Source organism: Ostrinia furnacalis, unplaced genomic scaffold (assembly GCF_004193835.3).
Source record: "Ostrinia furnacalis isolate ACB-3 unplaced genomic scaffold, ASM419383v2 OfSCF2315, whole genome shotgun sequence".
NCBI classification, from domain to species: Eukaryota; Metazoa; Arthropoda; class Insecta; order Lepidoptera; family Crambidae; genus Ostrinia; species Ostrinia furnacalis.
In genome coordinates this window covers 86,627-108,605 of record NW_021132554.1, presented here as the reverse complement: position 1 = coordinate 108,605, position 21,979 = coordinate 86,627, and the positions used below count along the sequence as shown (strand labels likewise).

The 21,979-nt window shown below is 40.2% G+C and overlaps 1 protein-coding gene across 1 annotated transcript in view; it reads left to right on the top strand.

The window, feature by feature from the left end:
- LOC114355065 (bestrophin-3-like) overlaps positions 1 to 21,979 on the top strand; it is a 37,974-nt gene that overhangs the window by 12,120 nt on the left and 3,875 nt on the right. The window contains exons 3-6 of the mRNA XM_028307719.1: positions 4,740 to 4,911; positions 18,805 to 18,934; positions 19,308 to 19,546; positions 19,621 to 19,749. Of these exons, the coding sequence (XP_028163520.1) occupies positions 4,740 to 4,911; positions 18,805 to 18,934; positions 19,308 to 19,546; positions 19,621 to 19,749 (670 nt within the window). The remainder of the gene's footprint in view (positions 1 to 4,739; positions 4,912 to 18,804; positions 18,935 to 19,307; positions 19,547 to 19,620; positions 19,750 to 21,979) is intronic.

Below are 21,979 nucleotides of genomic sequence, written 5' to 3'. Positions count from 1 at the left end.
CAATTTGACAGTTGAAATCCGGATTTGGACAAGGATTGATTAAGGGAAATGGGCGTTAGTTGACAGGTAACTAAAGTCTGTCATTGAATTTCGTAACATCAGCTGTTGTTGTTATTTTAAATTGCATTAGATCAGGGTCCGGGCAAGGACGCCCGCTCCGTCATATTTCAGCTACTTAGTTGATGGTCTCAAAAGCAATTTTATTCAATATACGTATAACATTTATAACTTAGATGAGGTCAACATCATTTGCCTGACTTATTAGTTAGAATGATACTCATACTCCTTAGTAATTTATTGCATCCATAAGAGGTGGCATCGTAATTATTTATGGACCCTGTCGGGAATTTTAGGAGAGGGGGAGAACCTACTGTTCACAATACACACACACACCCCGAAGACTACTGACTTAAAGTCGGCCGATAGTTGAGTCGGCTTCCAATTTGTATGAAAAATTCGGGCCTGCGTATCAGGCTGGTTGCTCAGTTGTCATCGCAAAAACAGCTTCACTATTTTACGTCTTCTCTTATAATGCGTGAAAGTAAGTTATCAACGTAAATTATTTATATGGTATTATTAAAGTCCTGGCACACACAGTTTGTCGGAAGGGCAATAGTCTCCTTTAGCAGTACTTACCTGACTATCGTGCAATCCGTCTGCTTACGGGTTGAGAGCAATCGTCCCGGGTGATGCGAAAGGATACAGAATATAGGGCAGTGAATTAAAAAAAAACATGGTGACATTCAAAATGCAATGTATCATAATATTATAAAGTTGAAGGGTTTGTTTGGTTGATTGCGCAAATCTTGAACTACTTAGGTACTGTTTTGATTTAAGTATGTTTTGCAGTGTGCGTTACCTCAGCGACATGGTTACGCTAATCAAGATGTGCATATTTTATGTGGAAATGTTAGTGCCGTATATCCTGTAAAATGTGCCGAGAATCTTGCATTTGTGCCCAATAAGGTTTCGGAGTATTGGAGAAAATAAGATTGCGCTGCAGTAATGCTTGAAAACGTTACTGCAGCAACATGATTTTTACCTATAAGCCTTATCCAGATTTAAAGTATCTCAATAGGTAGGTTATATTTGTGCCTTTCCATGGTCAAGCAGCGACATTTGTGCCCCCCGTAGTTTTTGAGAAATTATCAAGATAATTACGCTTCATGATAATTGTCAGATAATTATCCACAGTAAAGATACATTTGTCATATTGTATCATAAGACATTCTGATTGCGAATTTTGCTTGATGTTTTTGGTTGCTGATGGTTCAAAGTCAAAGTCAAAGTCAAAATTTCTTTATTTGTTTAGACTAATAAATAGTTCTTACAAATCGTCATTTTGCTCTTAAGGAGCCTCTACATGTCTCATAATCTTTTTAGCCTACCAGCGCTTCGAGACCAACATTTGGCAAGTGCTGAGAAGAAGCGCCGCAACAAACTCAGTCACCACTGTCTGCCGGTTAATATAAATAAATATAAATAGTAGTAGTAGGTACATTCGATTCAGGAGCAGTTCACTGAATTTACCATGCATTCTTGTATGGTGTATCTTATAAGAATGGGTATACAAGATTGCGTGGTATATTAAACAAGGTAGTGACGTGCTAATTTCTAGACTTACATATTAAGATACTAGTAGAAATGACTCGCATACATAAATTTGAATAACTTGGATTGACCAGTCCCCGAAAGCAGCGCCTGTTCACAGACATGACGAGTGAACCAGCCATCGCTTCACTCGACCATATTAGAGGGAATGTAACGACCCGCCTCACTACGCCACCACCCCAGAGACATTTTAGTGAGAATGACAATTCCAAGTTATCTCTTTAAAAAAAAAAACTAATAATAAAGCTAAGTAACAGTCCAGATTGAGAAGCATGACACTATAACATTTGAGAAATTATTATTAGTTTATACATTACTTTTCATTTTAATTCTTTTTAGTGCGAGCATGAGAGGACCATAATCCTACTCCCAGGATGACTTATCATTAAGAAAATCTCGAGTTGTATAATAGGCTTTTTTAAGCATGTGATCTTTAACTATACCTTTAAATTTATTATACGGTAGCTCTTTATATTTATCAGGGACTTTGTTATAAAAATGGATACCTTGTCCCATAAAAGTGGCAAACACTTTATTAAGTCTAAAAGCGGGTATAGCCAATTTATTTTTATTTCTAGTGTTAATTTGGTGAATATCACTTTTCTTTTTGAATTCATTAATATTTTGTTGAATAAATAGAATACAGTTTAAGATGTATTGTGAAGCGGCCGTGAGAATGCCAATTTCTTTAAACAATTCTCTAAGGGACGCTCTTGCTTTCATTTTATACAAGTATCTTATCGCACGTTTTTGCAAAATAAATATTGTTTCAAAATCTGCAGCTTTGCCCCATAGCATGATTCCATATGACATTAGGCTATGAAAGTAGCTAAAGTAAACTAAGCGAGCTGTTGAAACATCGGTTAATGACCGTATCCTTTTTATTGCAAAAGCCGCTGGTTGTCAAGTTATCCATCGCTGGTCGCATAAAGTTTGGAAAATTTTGAAGCTAGATAACTAGTGACCATTGTGGAGCTAAATAGATAGGTTTTATAACTATAATCTATAATAAGACGCTCACCACTAGACGCAAGTGCGGAAATACACGTTCGAAAACTTCGAATACACTTCATTTACAAGAGCGTATTTTTTTGTTATTATCAACCGATAATTTATCCATCTGTTATTAGATCACTATAATTGTCATTGATAATTTATTATCCTTTCAAACCCTGGGTACTATTCATAACCTTGGTGGGCAGGCTGGCATCAACTCTGAAAATATCAATCATAGAAAGTAACATATTTATTTTGTCACTTTTTTACTTTTTAGGTTAGTTACTGACTTTTCGGAGTCGCTTTTTTTGTATTAGCCTAATTCATTTCATTAAATCAACAAACTTTTTTGTTAGGACTTAAAAATACCTATGTACTTATTGGTGGAACACTCAGTTTAATCTCACAAAACCTATCTGTTATTTGGTAACCAGGGTTTGTTCTGTTCGGCTTCTGAATGTAGGTTGATAACTTTCGGATGTGCTAATTGGCCGATTTCCTTTGCTGAGCCGCGGAACTTTCGCAACACTGTGACAACCACGGAACGTGGTCGATACCGTACTAACTAATCAACACAAACATTTTAAATCGTTTGGGATTCGCTGGGTCTAATAAATACCTGCCTGATTGCCGACCGGCGCCCAGCGAGGCTAGAACGCCGCCAACAATGCACGCCTGTGCGCACTTACTTAAGCATCTCATCATTAATTACGTATTTAATTGCAGTTGCGGTTTTTCCTTCATAACAATCACAATAGCGCTCTATACGCGGGCTTGTAGGTGCGCAGTTTTTGTATAAATTAGCATTTAGTAATTTTCATTGTAGCGATCCAACGAAAGGGAACGTTAAATTAATCTTAACAATTGTTATCTCAGACTAGCGTGGGAGACTACACACTTATTTTCGTGGGTTGTATCATCATAACACAATATTAACTAGGTAATTAAATTATGAGCATTGGTTTTCCGTGTCTTGTGAAAAAACCGGTTTCGAAGTATTTAAAGGTTATATTAGGTATTTACCTATGACGTAGATTCACATTGAATAATTGAATGTTATGGTATGTATCTCATTATTATGTCTTACTATTAGTGAGGCCTTGTTGGTGCCTAATAAATTTTTCGGAGGTTACAGGCAGCTTTCCCTCGCACGCGATGTAGGTACATTGTACGCGCGCGCAGCGCGGGCTGCGCCTGCGCCGGCAGCGCGCACTTCATGGCCACTTGGCCATAGGCTTCAGCCACAAGGCAAGGAACCTACGCCTAATACATTGCCCTATGGATTTAGCCGTGTGTAGACTGCTACACCCCGCAGACTCAATACTCGGTATACATACCGATGAACTGAATCAAATCATCCTAAAAATATGAACAATGGGTGTGCACGAACGTCCAGTTCCAGAGCATTAGGTCCGGCCACGACGACGCTCGCCGGCCTCCGCGAGTGTAGCCTCGGCATTGGTGCCGATTAACCAAATCCGTAATTAGTTACATCACTTAACTACGAAGACAGGTTTAGGAAGCCGCGGCCGCGGCGAGCGTGCCGAATGCGCAGCGAGTGTGTTTGTGCCGAGTGGCGCTGCCCGAGAGTGGCGCCTTCGGGCGAAAGGTCATCAATATGTCTCTCGTGTCTCGAGTAGGCACAGATACTTTGGGTACTTAGCGAAGTTACTGACTGGAAGAACTGAAAACGAACAGCATATTACATTTAATCCAAACGCAACTCCCCCTCTCTCCTAAAGGAGCACGATGCGATGATTGAGAGATTTAGAATATAACTTGAAAAAATCGAATTGCCTAGGTGGGTAGAAGATTCCCACCTTAGGGATTTCGATCTATAGCCTACATATTATACTCAGATCATCTATGATCTGAGATATTATACGAATGGGAATCGAATAATTTTATACTGTCGTGTAAAGCGCATTACGTGAATATCTCATCACAAACACCTACCTACGTATTGTTTCAGCACTATACTTACTCCAAAATTTTGGAAAGTACCTACGTACGTGTACCTGTGTAGCTCAGAGTACAGTTCAGATCGACTTCGCGGCGTGCTCGATGAAGAAAGTCAGCAGTGCCTCAGTCAGATGCCCTGGTCACAATTTCTGAAAGTTCGCTTGTTGCAGGATATTCGAGAAGGTGCGGCAATACTTCGGTGCGCAGAGCGAGTCCATCCCGATGTCGTTCGTGCTGGGGTTCTACGTGAGCCTGGTGGTGAAGCGCTGGTGGGAGCAGTACAAGCTGCTGCCGTGGCCCGACACGCTGGCGCTGTTCATCTCGGCCGGCATCCCCGGAGCGGTCAGTAAAGTAAACGCGCTTTCTTACTACTGCACTACTACTGCACCCCCCCCCCCCCCACCATCTTCCGCCGCTGTGCTGCTTCACGTTTAACTGCACTAACTTATATCAAATAGTTTATCTCTGTTCCTATCTATTATTAACACTATACAAATGTACAAGGAACACACGTGTACTTAGGTTTGCTCGCGAAAGACAATAAACATTTTATTTGTTTTGCTGTAGGTTATATGCGATTCGCTCGAGCGACTTTATTTTATACCAGCTAAAGCGAAATATGTTGCGGATCAACTTGTGTGCGCCTCGCGTGTACCTTTATGATATGAAACTGCTCAGTTACCTTAATTAGGCACTTGGCTGCTTTAAGGATCAATTTGTTCACACGCATTATAAATATTACCTTGCCAGTGTAATCGCAACATTTTGACCTTACACAGGCATTCAATGATTTTCGCGTTTTTTGCCAACGTTGAGGTGCTGTATGTAAATTACACTTTTTGCTCATCAGAAAAAAGAAGCAATAATCGTTAGATGTTGTTTTGATAGCACCAGGGAAGCTCAACTTTATTACTCTCGTACAGCTTTGAAGCTTGTTCGTGGAGTTGACCGCGGACCAGTGCGGCGGTCAAGTGCACGAACAAGCGACAGACACATCCATTTACAGCAATGAAACTGTTCTTTATGATGTTTTAGTTAGTTCGATTGTGATGAACTATTAAGTCGAAATGGGGCTGAGTAACTATTATAATAATTGTATTGCAGTCACACCAATCCTGCGTTTGACCGTAGGTACGCCACTGTTTCATCAAGGGCCTTGCCACACTGGCGGATTACAAGCGGTTTCAAAGCGGAGCGGAGACGCTGCGGCTCCGCGGCGAACACGATGAGAAAACTCTAGGCGGAAAGGTTGCGCACATCCGCGGCGTCTCCGCTCCGCGTTGAAAACGCTTACAATCCGCCAGTGCTGCAGCTCACTAAAAGTACAGTTACACGGAGTTCACAAGTGCAAGTGTCCTGGTATTGTTTGCGCAAACAGCCGAGAGTTGCATCGCTGTTTGCGCAGCAGCAGCGCCGGGCCGGGCTCCGAGCCGTCGGCTGCAGCGATCACGTTCGTGATAATTGCTGTCTCGGAGCGGAGCACGTTTTGTTGCGACATCGCGGAAAACTTTCAGAAAGATTCAATGTCGTATTTATAATACTTATTTCCATTGTATTTCAATAGTATTTTCATTGTATTTAAATGTATATCAATGGTATTTTGTGTGACCTCTGTCCTAGCAATCTTATCAGCAAGTCCAGCTACCTAACTACATAGGGTAACTCCAGTGTTGTCTCGTTTAGTCAGTTTCTTTAATGTGGCATGGAAAGCGCTGCACAATGCAGAATAGTCGAGCTCAGTCATGTACAAATGAGCGCATGCAGTAAAAAATTACGTCTTGTATATTCAATTGATAAAACGCAATAATGTTCCATCAGATCCCTTTGTCATGATTTTTTATTTTGGCCTTTTTGTGAAGTATTTTATTGTTTCGGTATAATAATATGTATAGTGTATACATGCTGTACCTAAACCTCGATAGGTATTATCTCGGTACTGATGCATCATGCTGTGACAGTGGGTTTCCCTAATTCATATTTGTAGATTGATAAGCAAAACCCGAACGATGTTTAATACAAATCTAAATGTAAACGTACATGACCATTATTGGGAAACTCAGTCAGTTGCCGACTAAATATTTGGGTTGCGTGAGTGCATGATAATGCTCGTGGCTCGTGCGCATGCGGGCTTTGCGTAATGCGCCACCGCGCCGTGACGTCACTTCCGCCCGCCGGTGACGTCACATGCGGTCACCGCCTGCTCAAACGTAACGTAGCAGCCCCGCTAGACATTCCAGTCGGGAGGAGCTACTCAGCCAGTTGTCAGTCGGCTCCCGGCGAGCAGCGCTGCAGCATCCGCGGGCTTGTTGGCCTCGGCTCTTGTTTATTGAATGACTTGCTTTAATTCAAATCTTGAAAAGTTATAAGGAAATTAACACAGTTATGAGTCCCATTCATTCCGGCAGAAATAATTTCCTACCTACCTATTATTTAGTACAAAAGTACTCGTACCTAAACATGGTTTGTAAAACTTTTATGAAGATTAATTTTTCTATCTTGTGCTTTGTTTCTCTGTGCCATTTGAAATAATAAATAAACAGGTATTGTTTTAGGGTTCCCAATAACTTGAAATCCTTTAAAATACATAATATTAATATGATATTAATATTAATACAATAAGCCGAGTATTTAATTTTTATTATACATAATTATAGGCCCGCTTTCCGTATTGAGATGTTTGGCTTGAGCATGCTCGTCTTATAATCAAGTCTTGTATGAACTTCTCATATTAAATTCAGAATAAAGATTTTTAAATCTCTGTAAAATAATGACTGAAGTTCAGTTGCGTAAAGACACTTTCATAAAAGAATCGTAAAAAAATATCATGCACGTCAACGCAATTGCAATCCAAAGATTTTGAAAACCTATTAGGTACAATGAAAAAGATAGTAATGTTTTAAACAAATAAATAAGTATTTTATCTTACTTATCTAGTTATCTTATCATATTCTTAAAAAGAAGAAAATAAAATTGCAAACTATGTATGTAGGTACCACATATTTACAAACAAGTTTGTACGAAATCTTTTACCCTAGTACGTGAGTCCGACTCGCACTTGACCAGTTTTTCTCTCCACCTTACTATTTCATAAGAAAAACTATTGTAGGTACCTATTATGACCAAAAATTTATTGCATGTTTGAGATACAGTTCACAGTGCGCGGGATGGCTCGGTTGCTTGTTGCAGCCTTGCAACAAGTAGCGGCGTTCCCAAAACCACACGCCAATACACTCTCCAACATTGTTCTTGATCAATAATTTCACGGCTTCTGAAACAATACAATTAAATCCTCCGAATCATTTATGCCCATAAGTGTTTATCGCTTAGAACAGTGCAATTGCATTTTATTGATGCATTTTGTTTACTTGTTATTCTTAGCTACATTGTTTCTTGTAACCGTTCTTTATGCTCGCGGATAAAACGTGAGTCATGTGCATGAATAAGTACCACGCTGTGGCACTGCGTTGGAAAATGTGGGGGGGAGCTCGGTTGAAGGACAACAATTTCCTTCCAGCCAGACACGATGCATTTAAACCTACAGTACCTATATGTATCGTTACTGTATATTACCACCTCAGCCGTGAGGAAGCTGGGTAGCGAGTGCGTTCGAGAGGCGGGCACCAGCGGACCTATGGGCCGTGTGCCTCCTAGACAGAGTAGGTATCATTCGTGTCAGATTTTGGTTCGAAATCGCTTCACGGAGCGAAGAAACTACGTAGGTACAAGGAAATGTTGCGATTAAAACAATCATAGTCGCGAACTTTTTACAAAGGAGCTGCAATTCAAACTGAAAATCTCATCGAATATAATGATATAGATACGAGCGCGCGCGCGGCGCGACGCGTTGTCCGCTCCTTTGACTGATCGCAATCGCGGCCGTTGTCGACTAGGTCTTGCCGATAATTGCTGTTCACTTCATATTCGCTGGGCCTTGCCAACGGTGCCACTCGATCACGTGCTATTCAATGAACACCTAAATCGTGTGATTCTTTATTTCCTTCATACACAACTGCCACTACTTGTCACATTACGAATCCGGTTAAATACCTACATGCGAGTGAACAACAGACTGGATGTCATTCAAGTGCCCGACTAGCTAGCGGACGACGGTTGATCGCGAAGTGTAACTATCACTGCGAAATAACATACGAGTAGCACTTTCATTTCCATGCACTGCACTTCGCACGTAACGCGCCGGCACCTCTGCTTCTGATTTAATATAATTTGGGTTTATTTACTTTTCAAAATGATTAGTATCTTGTTAACTAACCGACTTAACAAAAAGGAGAATATTCCCTATTCATCGTAATCATTGTTATCGTATGTTACTCATTCAATAACTCCCAGGACCGATTTAAAAAAAAATGTTTCTAGAGATATCATAAACCAGTTACATATTTAATTTTCCAACTTTATGCGCACATTTTGTGCAAAATAAATATAATGCAGAAAATAAAAATATTGGAAAATGCATCTAGCAACACATTTCTTATTATTTTGAAACATCGTTCGTGAAAGTTAAAGTAAGATGGTGCAACCCAGCCTTAAACTAACTTAAATGTATCTTAACCGTTAAAGTTTTCCTTGAAAGTTCATGAAAAGCAGTATTATTACGATTTTTTCCAGATTTTTCAAGCCAACAGTTTAGTTTTTAGAGGGGGGGGGGACGCCCTTCTCGAACTTCGTTTAAGGGTAGGTGTTTATTTATGGGACAGGAGGCAAATGTAGTGCGTTGTATCTTTTGATTGCGGCTCGAGTGTCGGCGCTCGCAGCGTCGCGTGCGCAGCCTGCCAGTGCAGCGGCGCGCGGGCAGGTCAAGGCCGCGCCAGCAGCACTTTTATTTGTTGTATGAAGTCACAACTTCGCAAAAATTATTGCTTGTTAATTGTGAATAAGTATCAATCAATCAACTCATAAAATCCCTTTTGAAAGGCACTACACATTATACTCGTACCAAACATTCATTCAGTTGTTCATTCAGAGACAATATTTATTGTAAACTGGCTGTCCCGACAGACTTAGTCCTAAGCTGTCTTAAGAAAAGTTAATATGGTCAGTTTCTTTAATTTTTTTACATACATAAGAACTTTATCTTGGCAGTAACCAACACAACGAAAAAAGGGCTACCTAAATAAACTCCGACAAACGTTACTTCGACATTACACTACTCAGACAAAGGCGTAATATCCTTTGTCCGAGTAGTGTAGTGCCGAAGTATCTGTGGTCGAAGTGTCGATATTCAGTAGTGTCGGAGTAACGTAACGTAATGTCGAAGTAACGTTTGTCGGAGTTTATTTTTATAGCTCAAAAAAAAGAACTAAAGAAATCGGTCCAGCCGTTACGCGTGATGCGATGATGACCAAGGGGAACACATATTATTCATTTTTATATGTATAATCGAAGATATTTATATTAAGGGAGAGTCCGCTAATTTGGACCAGTTTTTTTCAATCCCATTTTACACATAGTTTTCTTTTGTTTTTGCTAATGTCCATGGTATACATATGTTNTCTTATTTCGTCAGATTCAGTAATTTGGCATTTGACATAGTTCATCTGAGGGACCACATTCGGCGAGTTGTAGCGTCCAAGTTACAACACCTACAAATTTATAATTCTGGCTACATTTGTTTTAGAGGTTCTGCTAAATCTTTATGTATACGAAACCTTCGTTTTCCACAGTGGCCTCTCGAAGGGAACGCACATGGGAATTTTGCAATATCCTGTTGTAACTAAGCTTTAAGTTTACTAAGATATCTGCATGCCAAATTTCAAGCGTCTAACTTAAGCGGTTTAGATTTTTCATACAAAAGGATTTTCCCGCTAATTCCCGTTCTCGTGGGAATTCCTAAGTAAACTATAACCTGCCCAGGAGTATGAAGAATAATTGTACCAAGTTTCGTTGAAATCCGTCGAGTAGTTTTTGTTTCTATAAGGAACAGACAGACAAAAATTTTACTGATTGCATTTTTGGTATCAGTATCGTTCACTAAAATCACCCCCTGATAGTTATTTTGAAAATAAATTTCATGTACAGAATTGACCTCTCTACAGATTTATTATAACTATAGATAAACCTATTGTGCTGAATACTTACTAAACCTACTTTCGTTAAGAGTTTCATGCAGTAAATTGCCTAGGAGTTTCATACAGCAAATAAGTAGTTATACTCGATTGATAGTTTGGTAAAATGGAGCAATACTAGTAGAATATCCTACCTTACCCTTAATTAAAAATTGCTGACTAATTATTATAAACAATCTTGGGGGAGGTTAATGCCATTGGTGACCAAAACTTTCTTTTTAATCCCTTTGGCCAGGATTGTACTTTTTACATTCTAGAGAGTACCCGTACCGCTATCTGGTTGGGTCCCTTAAGCTTGGTGTCGTTCAGTATCGCACCGAACGTATTCAAAAACCGCTTCACCGGCATCTTCAATCTAGCATTGATCTGTCTAAAAAAGCTAAAAGCTTCTATGAGCGACTGCAACATATCAAGATGGACAGTCTTCTCACGAGACGCAAACTTTTAGAGCAATTTTTCTTTTTAAGGTTCGTAAGAAATGTAGTAGTCCAGTCTAGTGTAGACTGTCCCCCGCTTCTCAGTAGTCCCTCGCCAATAGTCGCCATCACGTGCCGCGGCGCCGCGAGTCCAGTGCCTGTGTCCCGGACGGCGACTTCTGGCGCGAACTCGCCAGCGACATCGACCTTGACTGACTCGGGGGGTGTGATGTGAATAACACATACATGTCACTGCATAATTAATTTTTCATAATCAACTAAAAACTTACAGTTAAATAGAAAACGAATTGTATTATTAAATTAACTTTGTTTTACATCGTTACTTCAGAGCCTTTATTAATATTAAAACACCCAATAATAAGTAAATTATAAATCTTTGGTAGGTAATTGTCTGGACTAAACGATTCCCCATTAAAAAGACATAAACGCGTTACATCTGGAGCGCGGCCATTTGCCTGCTCTGCCAGTCGACATTGAAACGTCAGATTATGAAAATAATTATTCAACATCTTAAATTCGTATCCAATCCAACTAATATAAATGAAGTACTCTACTATAGAGATAGTATAAGACCAATGGGAAAACTTTCTCGTTTATTAAGGTGAGACAAGCACGCGATAGTCTCTGTTTTCTGATGGTTCTCAAATAAATTAATTTCAATATTATACAGCTGAAGAGTTTGTTTGTTTACTTGAACGCGCTAATCTCAGGAACTACTAGTCCGATTTGATAAATTCTTTCAGTGAAGCCCATTTGTCGAGGAAGGCTATAGGCTCTATATCATAACGCTAAGACTAACAGGAGCGGAGCACCAGTAAAGAATGTTTCAAAATCTGAGGATTTTTGTTCTTACCAGAGCTGCCGCTGCGTACGCTGCGTAAACGGTTAAAGTTTCGCAAAAATCATGTACGACAGGATTGTTCCCCTTTTTAAAGGTTTTCTTATGCTAACCAAATCTGTTTTAAAATAATGCATTATTTGCGAAGGTGTTTTCATAAACATGATATTATTAATACTTATCAAAATAAAAAAAATAATTCATCACAAGTATTTAATTTTAAACATACTTGCCCTTTACATCATTCGATTTCAATAAATATCTTAGGAGATATCGCAGTTTTAAAATAACATCGCAGAAAAATAATGATCAAGTAACTGAGCGCGCCACTGATGGATCAAGGATCAACGCATAGCCTAAACCGCTGATTGTAGAGACCTGAAATTTGGAATGTGTGTTCTTTGTATGACGTAGGCATCTGATGTGAAAGGATTTTCTAAAATTCTGTCCCTAAGGAGGTGAAAAAGGGGAGCAAAGTTTGTATGGGATAACGTGATTCCTTCGTCCAACCTACTTCAAATTTTGCATAAGCATTCTTTAACAGAATTAATGGATGATGTGTTGCGTATTTTATTGAAATTCATCCCCTAAGATGTTAAAAAGTGGTAGAAAGTTATTTTGGTGGTGCTTTGCTTGAAAGTTGATATCAATTACTCCTTACTGCATTTTTTTGACACAAGACATGATTGAAGACTCAATGACAGATTGCAAGTTTATACATTGCATCCCAATGTAATCGAGGCAACTAATACTAACTGGTTGTTATCGAGGAGTCTGTATTTTTTATTCCTAGGATTCCCCTAATACCATGAAATTACCCCTTAGAATATAAGAGAGTGCAGATTCCCATCAACGTCTGCTTCGCAATGACTATAAACAACGATCTTGAGTCATACTCTATTGGCCTCGGAGCGGGTGCCCGCTGCGTGCGCCCGCCTATGAATGCATAGTAATGTATGACGGCCATGGCCAACGAACGCGCGCGGGCGCCCCGGTAGGCCCATAAGGTAGCGGGAGTAGACTTGAGGAAAAGCCGTTTCTCCCACGGCCAGTTGTATGTGGCATGCTGGAAGCTTGGTGATTCTAGCACCCGTAGGAAAACCAAGAAATACTGCGGTAGGTGCAGTTTTCGATTTCGTTGTAAACTATTCAAACATTAACATAACGTTACAAACCATGTAAAATAAAAATCCTATGAGAATGTTTTCGACATCTACGCGGGCGGCCGCTAGTTTTTGATATTGCGTTAAAAACTCCCTGTGTTTAATGATCTGACACCTACATCTACATTTACCTAAATGATGATTTTTTTTATGCATGACAAGAATGTAATCCTTTTGATGCTGACGAAACATTAGTAATTCCCGAATAATTAGGGCGGTCGTCTTATTCCTATCACGTGTCCTAACAAGTGTACCTGAGGCTTTACAAATATCAAAAGCAGCTGGTGGCATTGGTGGCGGTTCTATCGACTTTATGTACCAAGTTTACAATGACTATAACAATTGCAGCTACGAATACTAAACGCGGACGAGGCACTCCGCCATTGCAAATATCGCGCGCACAGCTGCTCCCGCGCCTCCCTCGGCCTACTTGCCTAGTTCCACCTTCCGCCGACTGTAACCTCATGTTCACGTACTGTTAGCATAAATAAACGTAGGCCATTTGTGATAAAACTTACATTCCATGTTTAGGGTGACTAATTGGAACAATGGCTATGCTGAATGTGCTGCAGGTCATGCGAACTAATTTGCAATTGCAAAAATCGTCCCACATCACTTTCGAAGCGCCATTACCGAGGAACAATGGTATTCTTCGTTAGTGTCCGACCGAATATGGATTTTCAGCCGAAAACGGAAACGAAAACGAAGCTTCGGCTGCAGTCTCATTTTCGGCCGAAAACGAAAACGAAAACGAAAATGACCTTCAACTCTCAAATTTCAATCTGTGATCAAATAATATCTTGTAAACAATATGAAATTACCTATGTAAAAACTTTGAAAACCATTAATGTTTTGACCAAAAACATAATGACGTTTGACAGTTGATTTTGATAAAAATTGATTAAAGAAAACCGGCATTAAAACACTAAAAAAATTATTATGAATTCTTAGTAGAATATTATTTCCGGTGTATATTGAAATATTGGGAAGTGAAGTTAAGAAATAAAGGGTGTCCAGTGGGAATTTTTCAACTTCAAAAATGAATGCAAATAAATCTTATGACTTTTTATTATTTATTACTAATGCAAAATGGAGTTTAACAATGCGGATTGCAATGTCGTTTAAATGATGCTCGTTTTACTATAGGCACTCTCACAGCCGGACCCTTACATTCGCAACTATTCGAAAGCAAATCGTGCTAATAATTTTCCTGCAACTTCTCGGCGGATATTTTTTTACAGAACCTGAATTATTTAAGGGTAGTTTGCTGTCAACTTTTGCTTGAGATATCCCCACAAGAGAAAGTCGCACGGTGTGAGATCTGGTGACCAAGGCGGCTAGGGTATGTCACTGTACTTGCTGATCATTTGTGGTATCCGACATTCATCGATCATTCGACAATACATTTCAAATACTTATTGCTCAAATGCGAACGCTCTGTTGGCTCCCGATCAGTGACTTATAAATAGTCCTCAGTGTCTCCATCGAGGTCCTCTCCGTGTGTGGTGAGACACCTTCTTGCTAAAATAGAGTTCCGTAGTTGTCCGGGATGCAGTTGCAGTTGTGGTATCCAAAATTCATCGATCATACCTACATTTCAAATACTTATTGCTCAACTACGAACGCTCAGTAGGCTCCCGATCAGTGACTCATGGCGTATTTCAAATCCGCATTACTCTATTTTGAAACAATTAAACTTAATGAAAACTCTTTGGTTTTATTTGTATTCAAATTTTGAACTTGGAAAATTCTCGCTGGACACCGTTTACAACGTAACCTCACTTCACAACTTCAAAAGAGTGTGACAATACCGCGTCCGTTCAAGTCTGATTGGGAGTCCGTTCATGAGTGCACCAGATTCACTCCCGAAGATATCAGAACGATAAACGTCACCATCTTGTTTACGTATTTCTGATATTCGGTTTGGCCGAAGCTTCGGCTGGTTTTTGGCCGAAAACGAAAATATGGCCGAATGTCCATTTTTTGGCCGAAAATGGCCGAAAACGAAAACGAAAACGAATATTCGGTCGGTCACTATTCTTCGTGCAGCGCGCCTCGCGGCTCCTCGAGCACGAACGTGTCGGACGGTGCACACAAGCTTTCGTTCAATCTTTGTGTCTTGTCTGCGTGTCGCGTTCGGTCTTGAGCTTCGCGTTTGATCTCGCTCCTAGTCTTGCCGATTTTCTTAACCTCGTCTGCTACAGTGCGCCGCCAAGTTTGCTTGGGGCAAACACGTTTGCGTTTTCCTTAGTGGTTCCTATCCAGAGCCTGCTTGTGTGGCCGATCCACTTCCACCTGCGGCGCGCAGGCGGCAGCGTTCCAATAACTCGTCGTTGCAATGGAGCGAACAAAATAAAATCCTGGTTTGAGCATGTAGAAGTTCATGGGTTTGAGCAAAGAAAAAAAAACATACGGGTCGAATTGAGAACCTCCTCCTTTTTTTGAAGTCGGTTGAAAAGACAAAAAGGTAATTTTGGATGGCCTACAAATAAGAACATTAATAAAAGATACTGAAAGCAGAAATACGCAAAAATCCGGGAAAGTAAAGTCAATTTGCACAGAGTTCGCAATAAATAAAAACATTTAAAAATTCCTATTAATACATATTTTTGCCATTTAAAAAAAGATTATTAGCAATTTGTATTGCACAAATTACTAATAGTCCCGTTAGCCTCTCGTGTTAAGCTAAATAAGCTTGTGCTACGAGTGGACTCACCACAAAAATACTCGTAGTCGGTGTAAGTTATATTTCCTAACCTTTAAATATTTTTATTTGCGCTATATTTTATGTGATATTTATTATTGTCATTATTGTTTTAGTGTTGATGGGTCGCCATGGTATCCCAAACCTGACGACACAATTTGTAGTAAACATTTTATGGGAAACAAAAAATCTGACGAGGAAGAAAGTCCGAGTTGTGCTCCCACAATATGCCCTGAAATATATCGAAAGAGGAAGGTTAATAAAACAGGTCCTAGCTAGATAAACACGCTTGATAAACGAAGTCCCAGATACCACGTCAAGTCAAGTAATAAATTGAAGAAGGAAGTGTATTAAATCAAACTCAACCTCTTGTGGTCGATGTCATTTGCATTTGGAGGTAGGAAGCCATAGTTCCTCTGTACTTGAGGTTCCACCTTCAGCCTGATCATCAGTTTCCACCAGGTGTGATGAAGGGAAAAAACTTCCTCGTTGAAAATAAAAACATGTTCTGTTCAGTTATTGTCTCTAAATGTAAACTCTAAGTTCCGACTTACCACTTTAGTGGAGCGATTACAGGAAATAGTGCCCCTTTAAGTACATGTTTTTTGTATTAATATGAATGTTCAGGAAACTGCGCAGTTTTTAAAATGGTTTTGGGCCTATGGAAGTTCTTTTTTTTATTTAAACTTTTAAGATGAAAATTCAATAGTGTTCTGCTAAAAGCATAATATTTAAGTGTGTTTCTAGCAAAAAAATTGTATCTTGTATCAAAGATAGGAAGGTGATTATTTTTTTCAAACATCTGAAATACATATAACGAATCAGTAAAAAAAAGAAATCTGAGAAAAGTCAACACATAAAAAGATAAAAAAAAAGTAAAGCCTCGTTCGTTCGTTTCAAGGTTTTCCACAATGAACGGTTCTGCCCTGCCCGCATCCAGGCTCTTCCCGCGATCTTCACCAGATCGTCGGTCCACCAAGTAGGAGGCCTGCCCACGCTACGTCTTCCAGCCCGTGGTCGCCACTCGAGAACTTTTCTGCCCCAACGGCCATCGTCTCTACGAGCTATGTGCCCCGCCCACTGCCACTTGATTTTAGCAATTCTGCGAGGTATGTCGGTCACTTTGGTTCTCCTGCGTTTTCTCCTCATTTCTGATTCGATCACGCAGGGAAACTCCGAGCATAGCCCGCTCCATCGCCCTTTGGGTGACCTTGAGCCTTCTTATGAGGCCCGTAGTAAGCGACCACAGTTCAGATTTCCTACAAGGTCATATTTAAAAAAAATCACAAAATTAACGATAACTTCTAAACTACGAAAAATCGTAGAACATATATGGGAGTGAAATCGATAGGTCTAGTCCTCACCTATCACCCTGTATAAAAACCATTGGAAGAGATGTACCAGGGCACAATAGGATCGGCATAAATGATGGCTAACTACTGCTGGTGGATGCAACGCGATTGTTCCACTACACCTCATTGACGAAAGTCGCGGAAAAGAAAGTTTTTAAATATTTCTAAACGTTGATTTTGATGTAATTTTGTATTTTTTGTACACGTCAAAATCACTAGTATCAAAATATAGAAAACCACACGTAGGAAATCAACAGTTTTGCCACAGAATAATGTTGAACCAGTGTAATGCATAAGGGCAAGTGTTGTACCTATGGCTTTACCTCTCGGTTATTTTTCGGGGCCTAGACTGGCCGCTGACTTGCCATGTCACAACATGGAGTGATTTATAAAGAGTGTCTCAATTTTAATTTGCCACCATTAAGCAATAATGTGTTGACAACCCTAAAAATAAAACTAAGGTCCCTCGCCCACGGTGACTTTTTGTAGTGTGGTTGTCGCGCGTTAGTCGCATTTGCATCGCGCTACAGAAGCGATGCCAACGCGCAACTGCATCGCGACTTTATCGATGCAAACGCGCGACCGTGTCGGACGACATCAGGTAGAGAACGGAGGGAGGGTTACTGAATCGCGTTTGCATCGCGACAGTATCACGTTTGCATCACGACTGAATCGTTTTTATGTGAGCGAGGGCACACAGCTAGAGACCGCATTGCAACTGAATCGATGCGAACGCGCAACAGAACCGCTACTGCATCGCTACAAAAATTCGCCGTGGGCGAGGGGCCTAATCGACAGCTGATAGTTTAGGGTTAGTAAAAATGTAGCGTTACACGATAAAACATCGTCAAACGCTTCACGAACATTTGCTGAAATTAAATTTAATAATTTTAGTTTCAAAAATAAGGTTTTCGGACTTTAATGGAAACTGTTGTTTCGTCTTTGTTAGCGCGTGAACTTTACCATGATATCGAATTGCACATCAGCTGGAGCGAAAATGGAGAGGGTCGCGCGCGGCTGCAGATGAAACGCAAATGAATTGGAGACATTACCAAATTAACGTAATCGGGGTCCTGAACGAAATTCAGGTCCATAAGATTCTCAACAACTGTTTCCGGTTCATGTTTTGCTTGCGCAAATGACCACATTTTCTCATACCAGTCCTAAGCTCTAATGGTTACCTGTCCCTCTTCGGCGAAAACTTACGAGTAGAATCCTTATACTTTTTTCAATCTTAAACAATCTTAATTCTCCTTCTTACCTGGAAATCTCAATCTCAATATAGTTTCACTCCTCGATTCGACTCACTCGCGTCTACTACGTACCTCTAAATTAATACGCTTCTTCTTTCCACTCCTTCTCATCGCACTGGATTGTGTATCGTATCATCGTACTGTGAATTCTAATATCAGTGTGAGTTTAATTAAATTTATTGTTTGCATCAACTTTCGTTGGGCGACCTATACATACTTAGCATGCCATATTCCACTTCACTTAGAGTGGAGTGAATTATACTTAGTTTACGATTCGATTGTCTTTATAGTTATTGTAATTTCATTTTGGATTCCGTACCCAAAGGGTTGAGATATGCCCGCGGGTAGTGTTGTGTAGCAGCACCAGCGAGCGCTGGCAGAGAGTGAGCGTGTGCGTGGTTGCAGGACGAGACGGGGCGCCTGATGCGGCGCAACATCGTGCGCTACATGATCCTGGCCTACGTCATCACGCTGCAGCGCGTGTCGCTGCGCGTCAAGCGCCGCTTCCCCACGTGGCAGCACGTCGTCGACTCCGGTCAGTATGCGACGCACGACCCTCGTTGAGTGCTTTCCGACCAAATCCTTGCCATACGAGCTACGAGTATGTCATCTCACTTCGCTGCTTACATACTACATAAACACAACGCAGCCGTCACACACAATACTTAACTATCCAGTTTTTGTTGGACATGTGTGCGCTTTACACATTATGTTTACTGAAGTCGTAAAATACTCACTGGCACTACCAATAAAATAATCTTTTGTGTGCCACACAGTCTCTGTTACCTTCGTTTTTCATACATTCGTAGTCACATACAAGTTTTTATGTTTTAAAACCAATAAATAATTGCGAAATAAATATGAAACTTGTGAAAAACTTGTATGAAGAAGCAGTTGTAACGTTGCAGGTCTGATGCTGGAAAGCGAGCGCAAAGTGTTCGAGAAAATGGACGGCAAGAGCCCGATGTCGAAGTACTGGATGCCGCTGGTGTGGGCCACAAACATCATCAACCGCGCGCGCAAGGAGGGGCTCATCTCCAGCGACCACATCGTGCAGACGCTGCTCGTGGAGCTCTCCGACATCCGGCGCCGCCTGGGCGCGCTCATCGGCTACGACACCGTCTGCGTGCCGCTGGTCTACACGCAGGTCAGTCCAGCTGTCGTTGTTACGACGCGCCTCTCTTGAGCCGCTGGACAGTAATGTGGTTGTTGACGCGGCAGGTGGTGACGCTGGCGCTGTACACGTACTTCGTGGCGGCGCTGATGGGCCGGCAGCTGGTGCCCGCGGCGCCGGGCAGCACCTCCAAGTACGAGCCCGACGTCTACTTCCCGCTCTTCACGGCCCTCCAGGTGGGTTACAATTTAAAATGCGAGAAATCCTACTAATATTATAAACTAGCGGCCGCCCGCGACTTCGTACGCGTGGACCTCGTTTTACCCCCGTTAGATATCATGGTGATAGATAAAGCCTGAACAAAACAGTAGTTTGTCCAGCGCTGTAGATTTTGACCAATGACGATAGATGGCGCTTTTTAGACGTCTTATTTATTTATAGTTCCAAAATACTGGACTGTCCTGTCGATGACATTGACAGTGGGGCGCCACCGTCAATCAATACTGGATCGCTGGTTCAGATTTTTGCCATGTTGGAAACCATATAGTTGAACGATGGTAGCGCCCCCCTGTCATTGAGTTTGGTGGGACAGTTCAGCGTGGGTCATCTATATTGGAATTTATTTGTCACATATCGTCATAAATTATAGCCTATATGTTAATCTGGGTTAAAATAAACAATAATACTGTAAAGTTTTAACAAAATACGTTTGTCAACGCACAAAACTCCGCCCCCCACTGAAGGGCGCCCGAGCATCGTTCGGCGTATTCATACATTCGCCGTTCTCCTCTCACTCGCCGTCAGACACCGCGCCGCACGCACGTACCGCGCTCCTAATTAAATTTTGAAANTTATACTTATATTTTAGAAAAAAAATGTATAAATATATTAACTACCAAAATAATATTATAACTATTTTCACACATTGGAACGTTTTTGCAAATTAAGTTAAAAGCCACTTTCAAACAAAAAGCCTTTTTAAAAACGTTCCAAGTACATTGGAACATTATTTTTATTTTATTCAGTCCAAAACGAATTAAAACCATACGATCCAAATGGAATGTCACTTTTTAACATTTAAAATTAGTTATTTGTAAAACGTTCCAAAATGATTGGATCATTATTTTCATTGTATTCAGTCCAAAACGAATTAAAACATAACGTTCCAAATGGAATGTCACATTATAAGATTTTATTTAGATCTTTTGGATCGTTTTATCATTGGGACCGCTTAATTATTTCATTAATTATTGTCGTAATAGAGTCAGTGTCTTCAGCACTAGATAGGGTGACCCAAAATACCTAGCTTGGGCTCGAAAACTCAATTTTGACCACCTTGTGGGTTGGAACGTTGTAGCATAACTACGTCCAATTGTGTAACAGCTCTCCGCTCGACCCGCTCTCCCGCAAAATGTTTACGCGCTAAGCGCGGTAACCACACTACGTTATTAACACTTGAGGACTCGCGCCTTAATTTGTAACATTCATACTCGCTACCGGGTGCGCTGGACCCAGTATATGAAATCCTATGTATTTTTCTAAAACTCTTAATAAAAGTGAAAACTAGTTTATTAGAAGGATAATATGATATAAACAAAGACAAAATAATAAATCAAATAGTCATATTTATTGCCTTATTCTAAAATAACAACTTATTTAAAAAATTTAAGGTTTTTCGGCAAAATAAGGGTTATTTTTGAAAAATTCTGTAATTAATTATTTAAAAAAATTCCTTGTTTATTTTCGTAAGCTACTATAATTTGCCTACTTATACCAGTTAACAATTAATGAGAAATTAGTATAAAACATAAAAAAAATCACTTTGTTTACCGGGTCCAGTGGACTCAAAAACACATTTTTCGTCTGTAGCAATCACATGCAGTGGGCTATTTGACGATTATGACCGCTATTGGCTGTGCTACAATGTGGAATGGTACTAAGAGCGACAACATCGCAAACGTCAAACTCTTAAAAGTTATTATACAAAAATTGAAGAACTGGGTCCGTTAGACCCATTAGCGAGTCCTTAAGTGTTAATTGGTTAGGAAAAAAATAGTTGATGTTAAAATTTGACCTACCTATTTTTTATTAAAAATGTCATCTATAAACGATACCTATTGTCAGGAAAAAATTTGGATACTGATACAAAAGTCACCCTGTATAAGGGTTCCGTTTTTTGCCATTTGGCTACGGAACCCTAAAAAGTACCTAGGGTTGGTTTTAGGGTTCCGTACCTCAAAAGGAAACAAGTGCGTGTCGGACTCACGCACAAAGGGTTCCGTACCATTGATTTATGAAATTAAAATTATTATTTTTTTAATTTAAGTTATTTGTATGAAAGATTACGCGGTAATAAGCGGTTTACGATTTACGAGGTTTCGGAAAAAAATGGCTGTGACATACGGACGGACAGACAGACATGACGAATCTATAAGGGTTCCGTTCTTTGCCATTTGGCTACGGAAC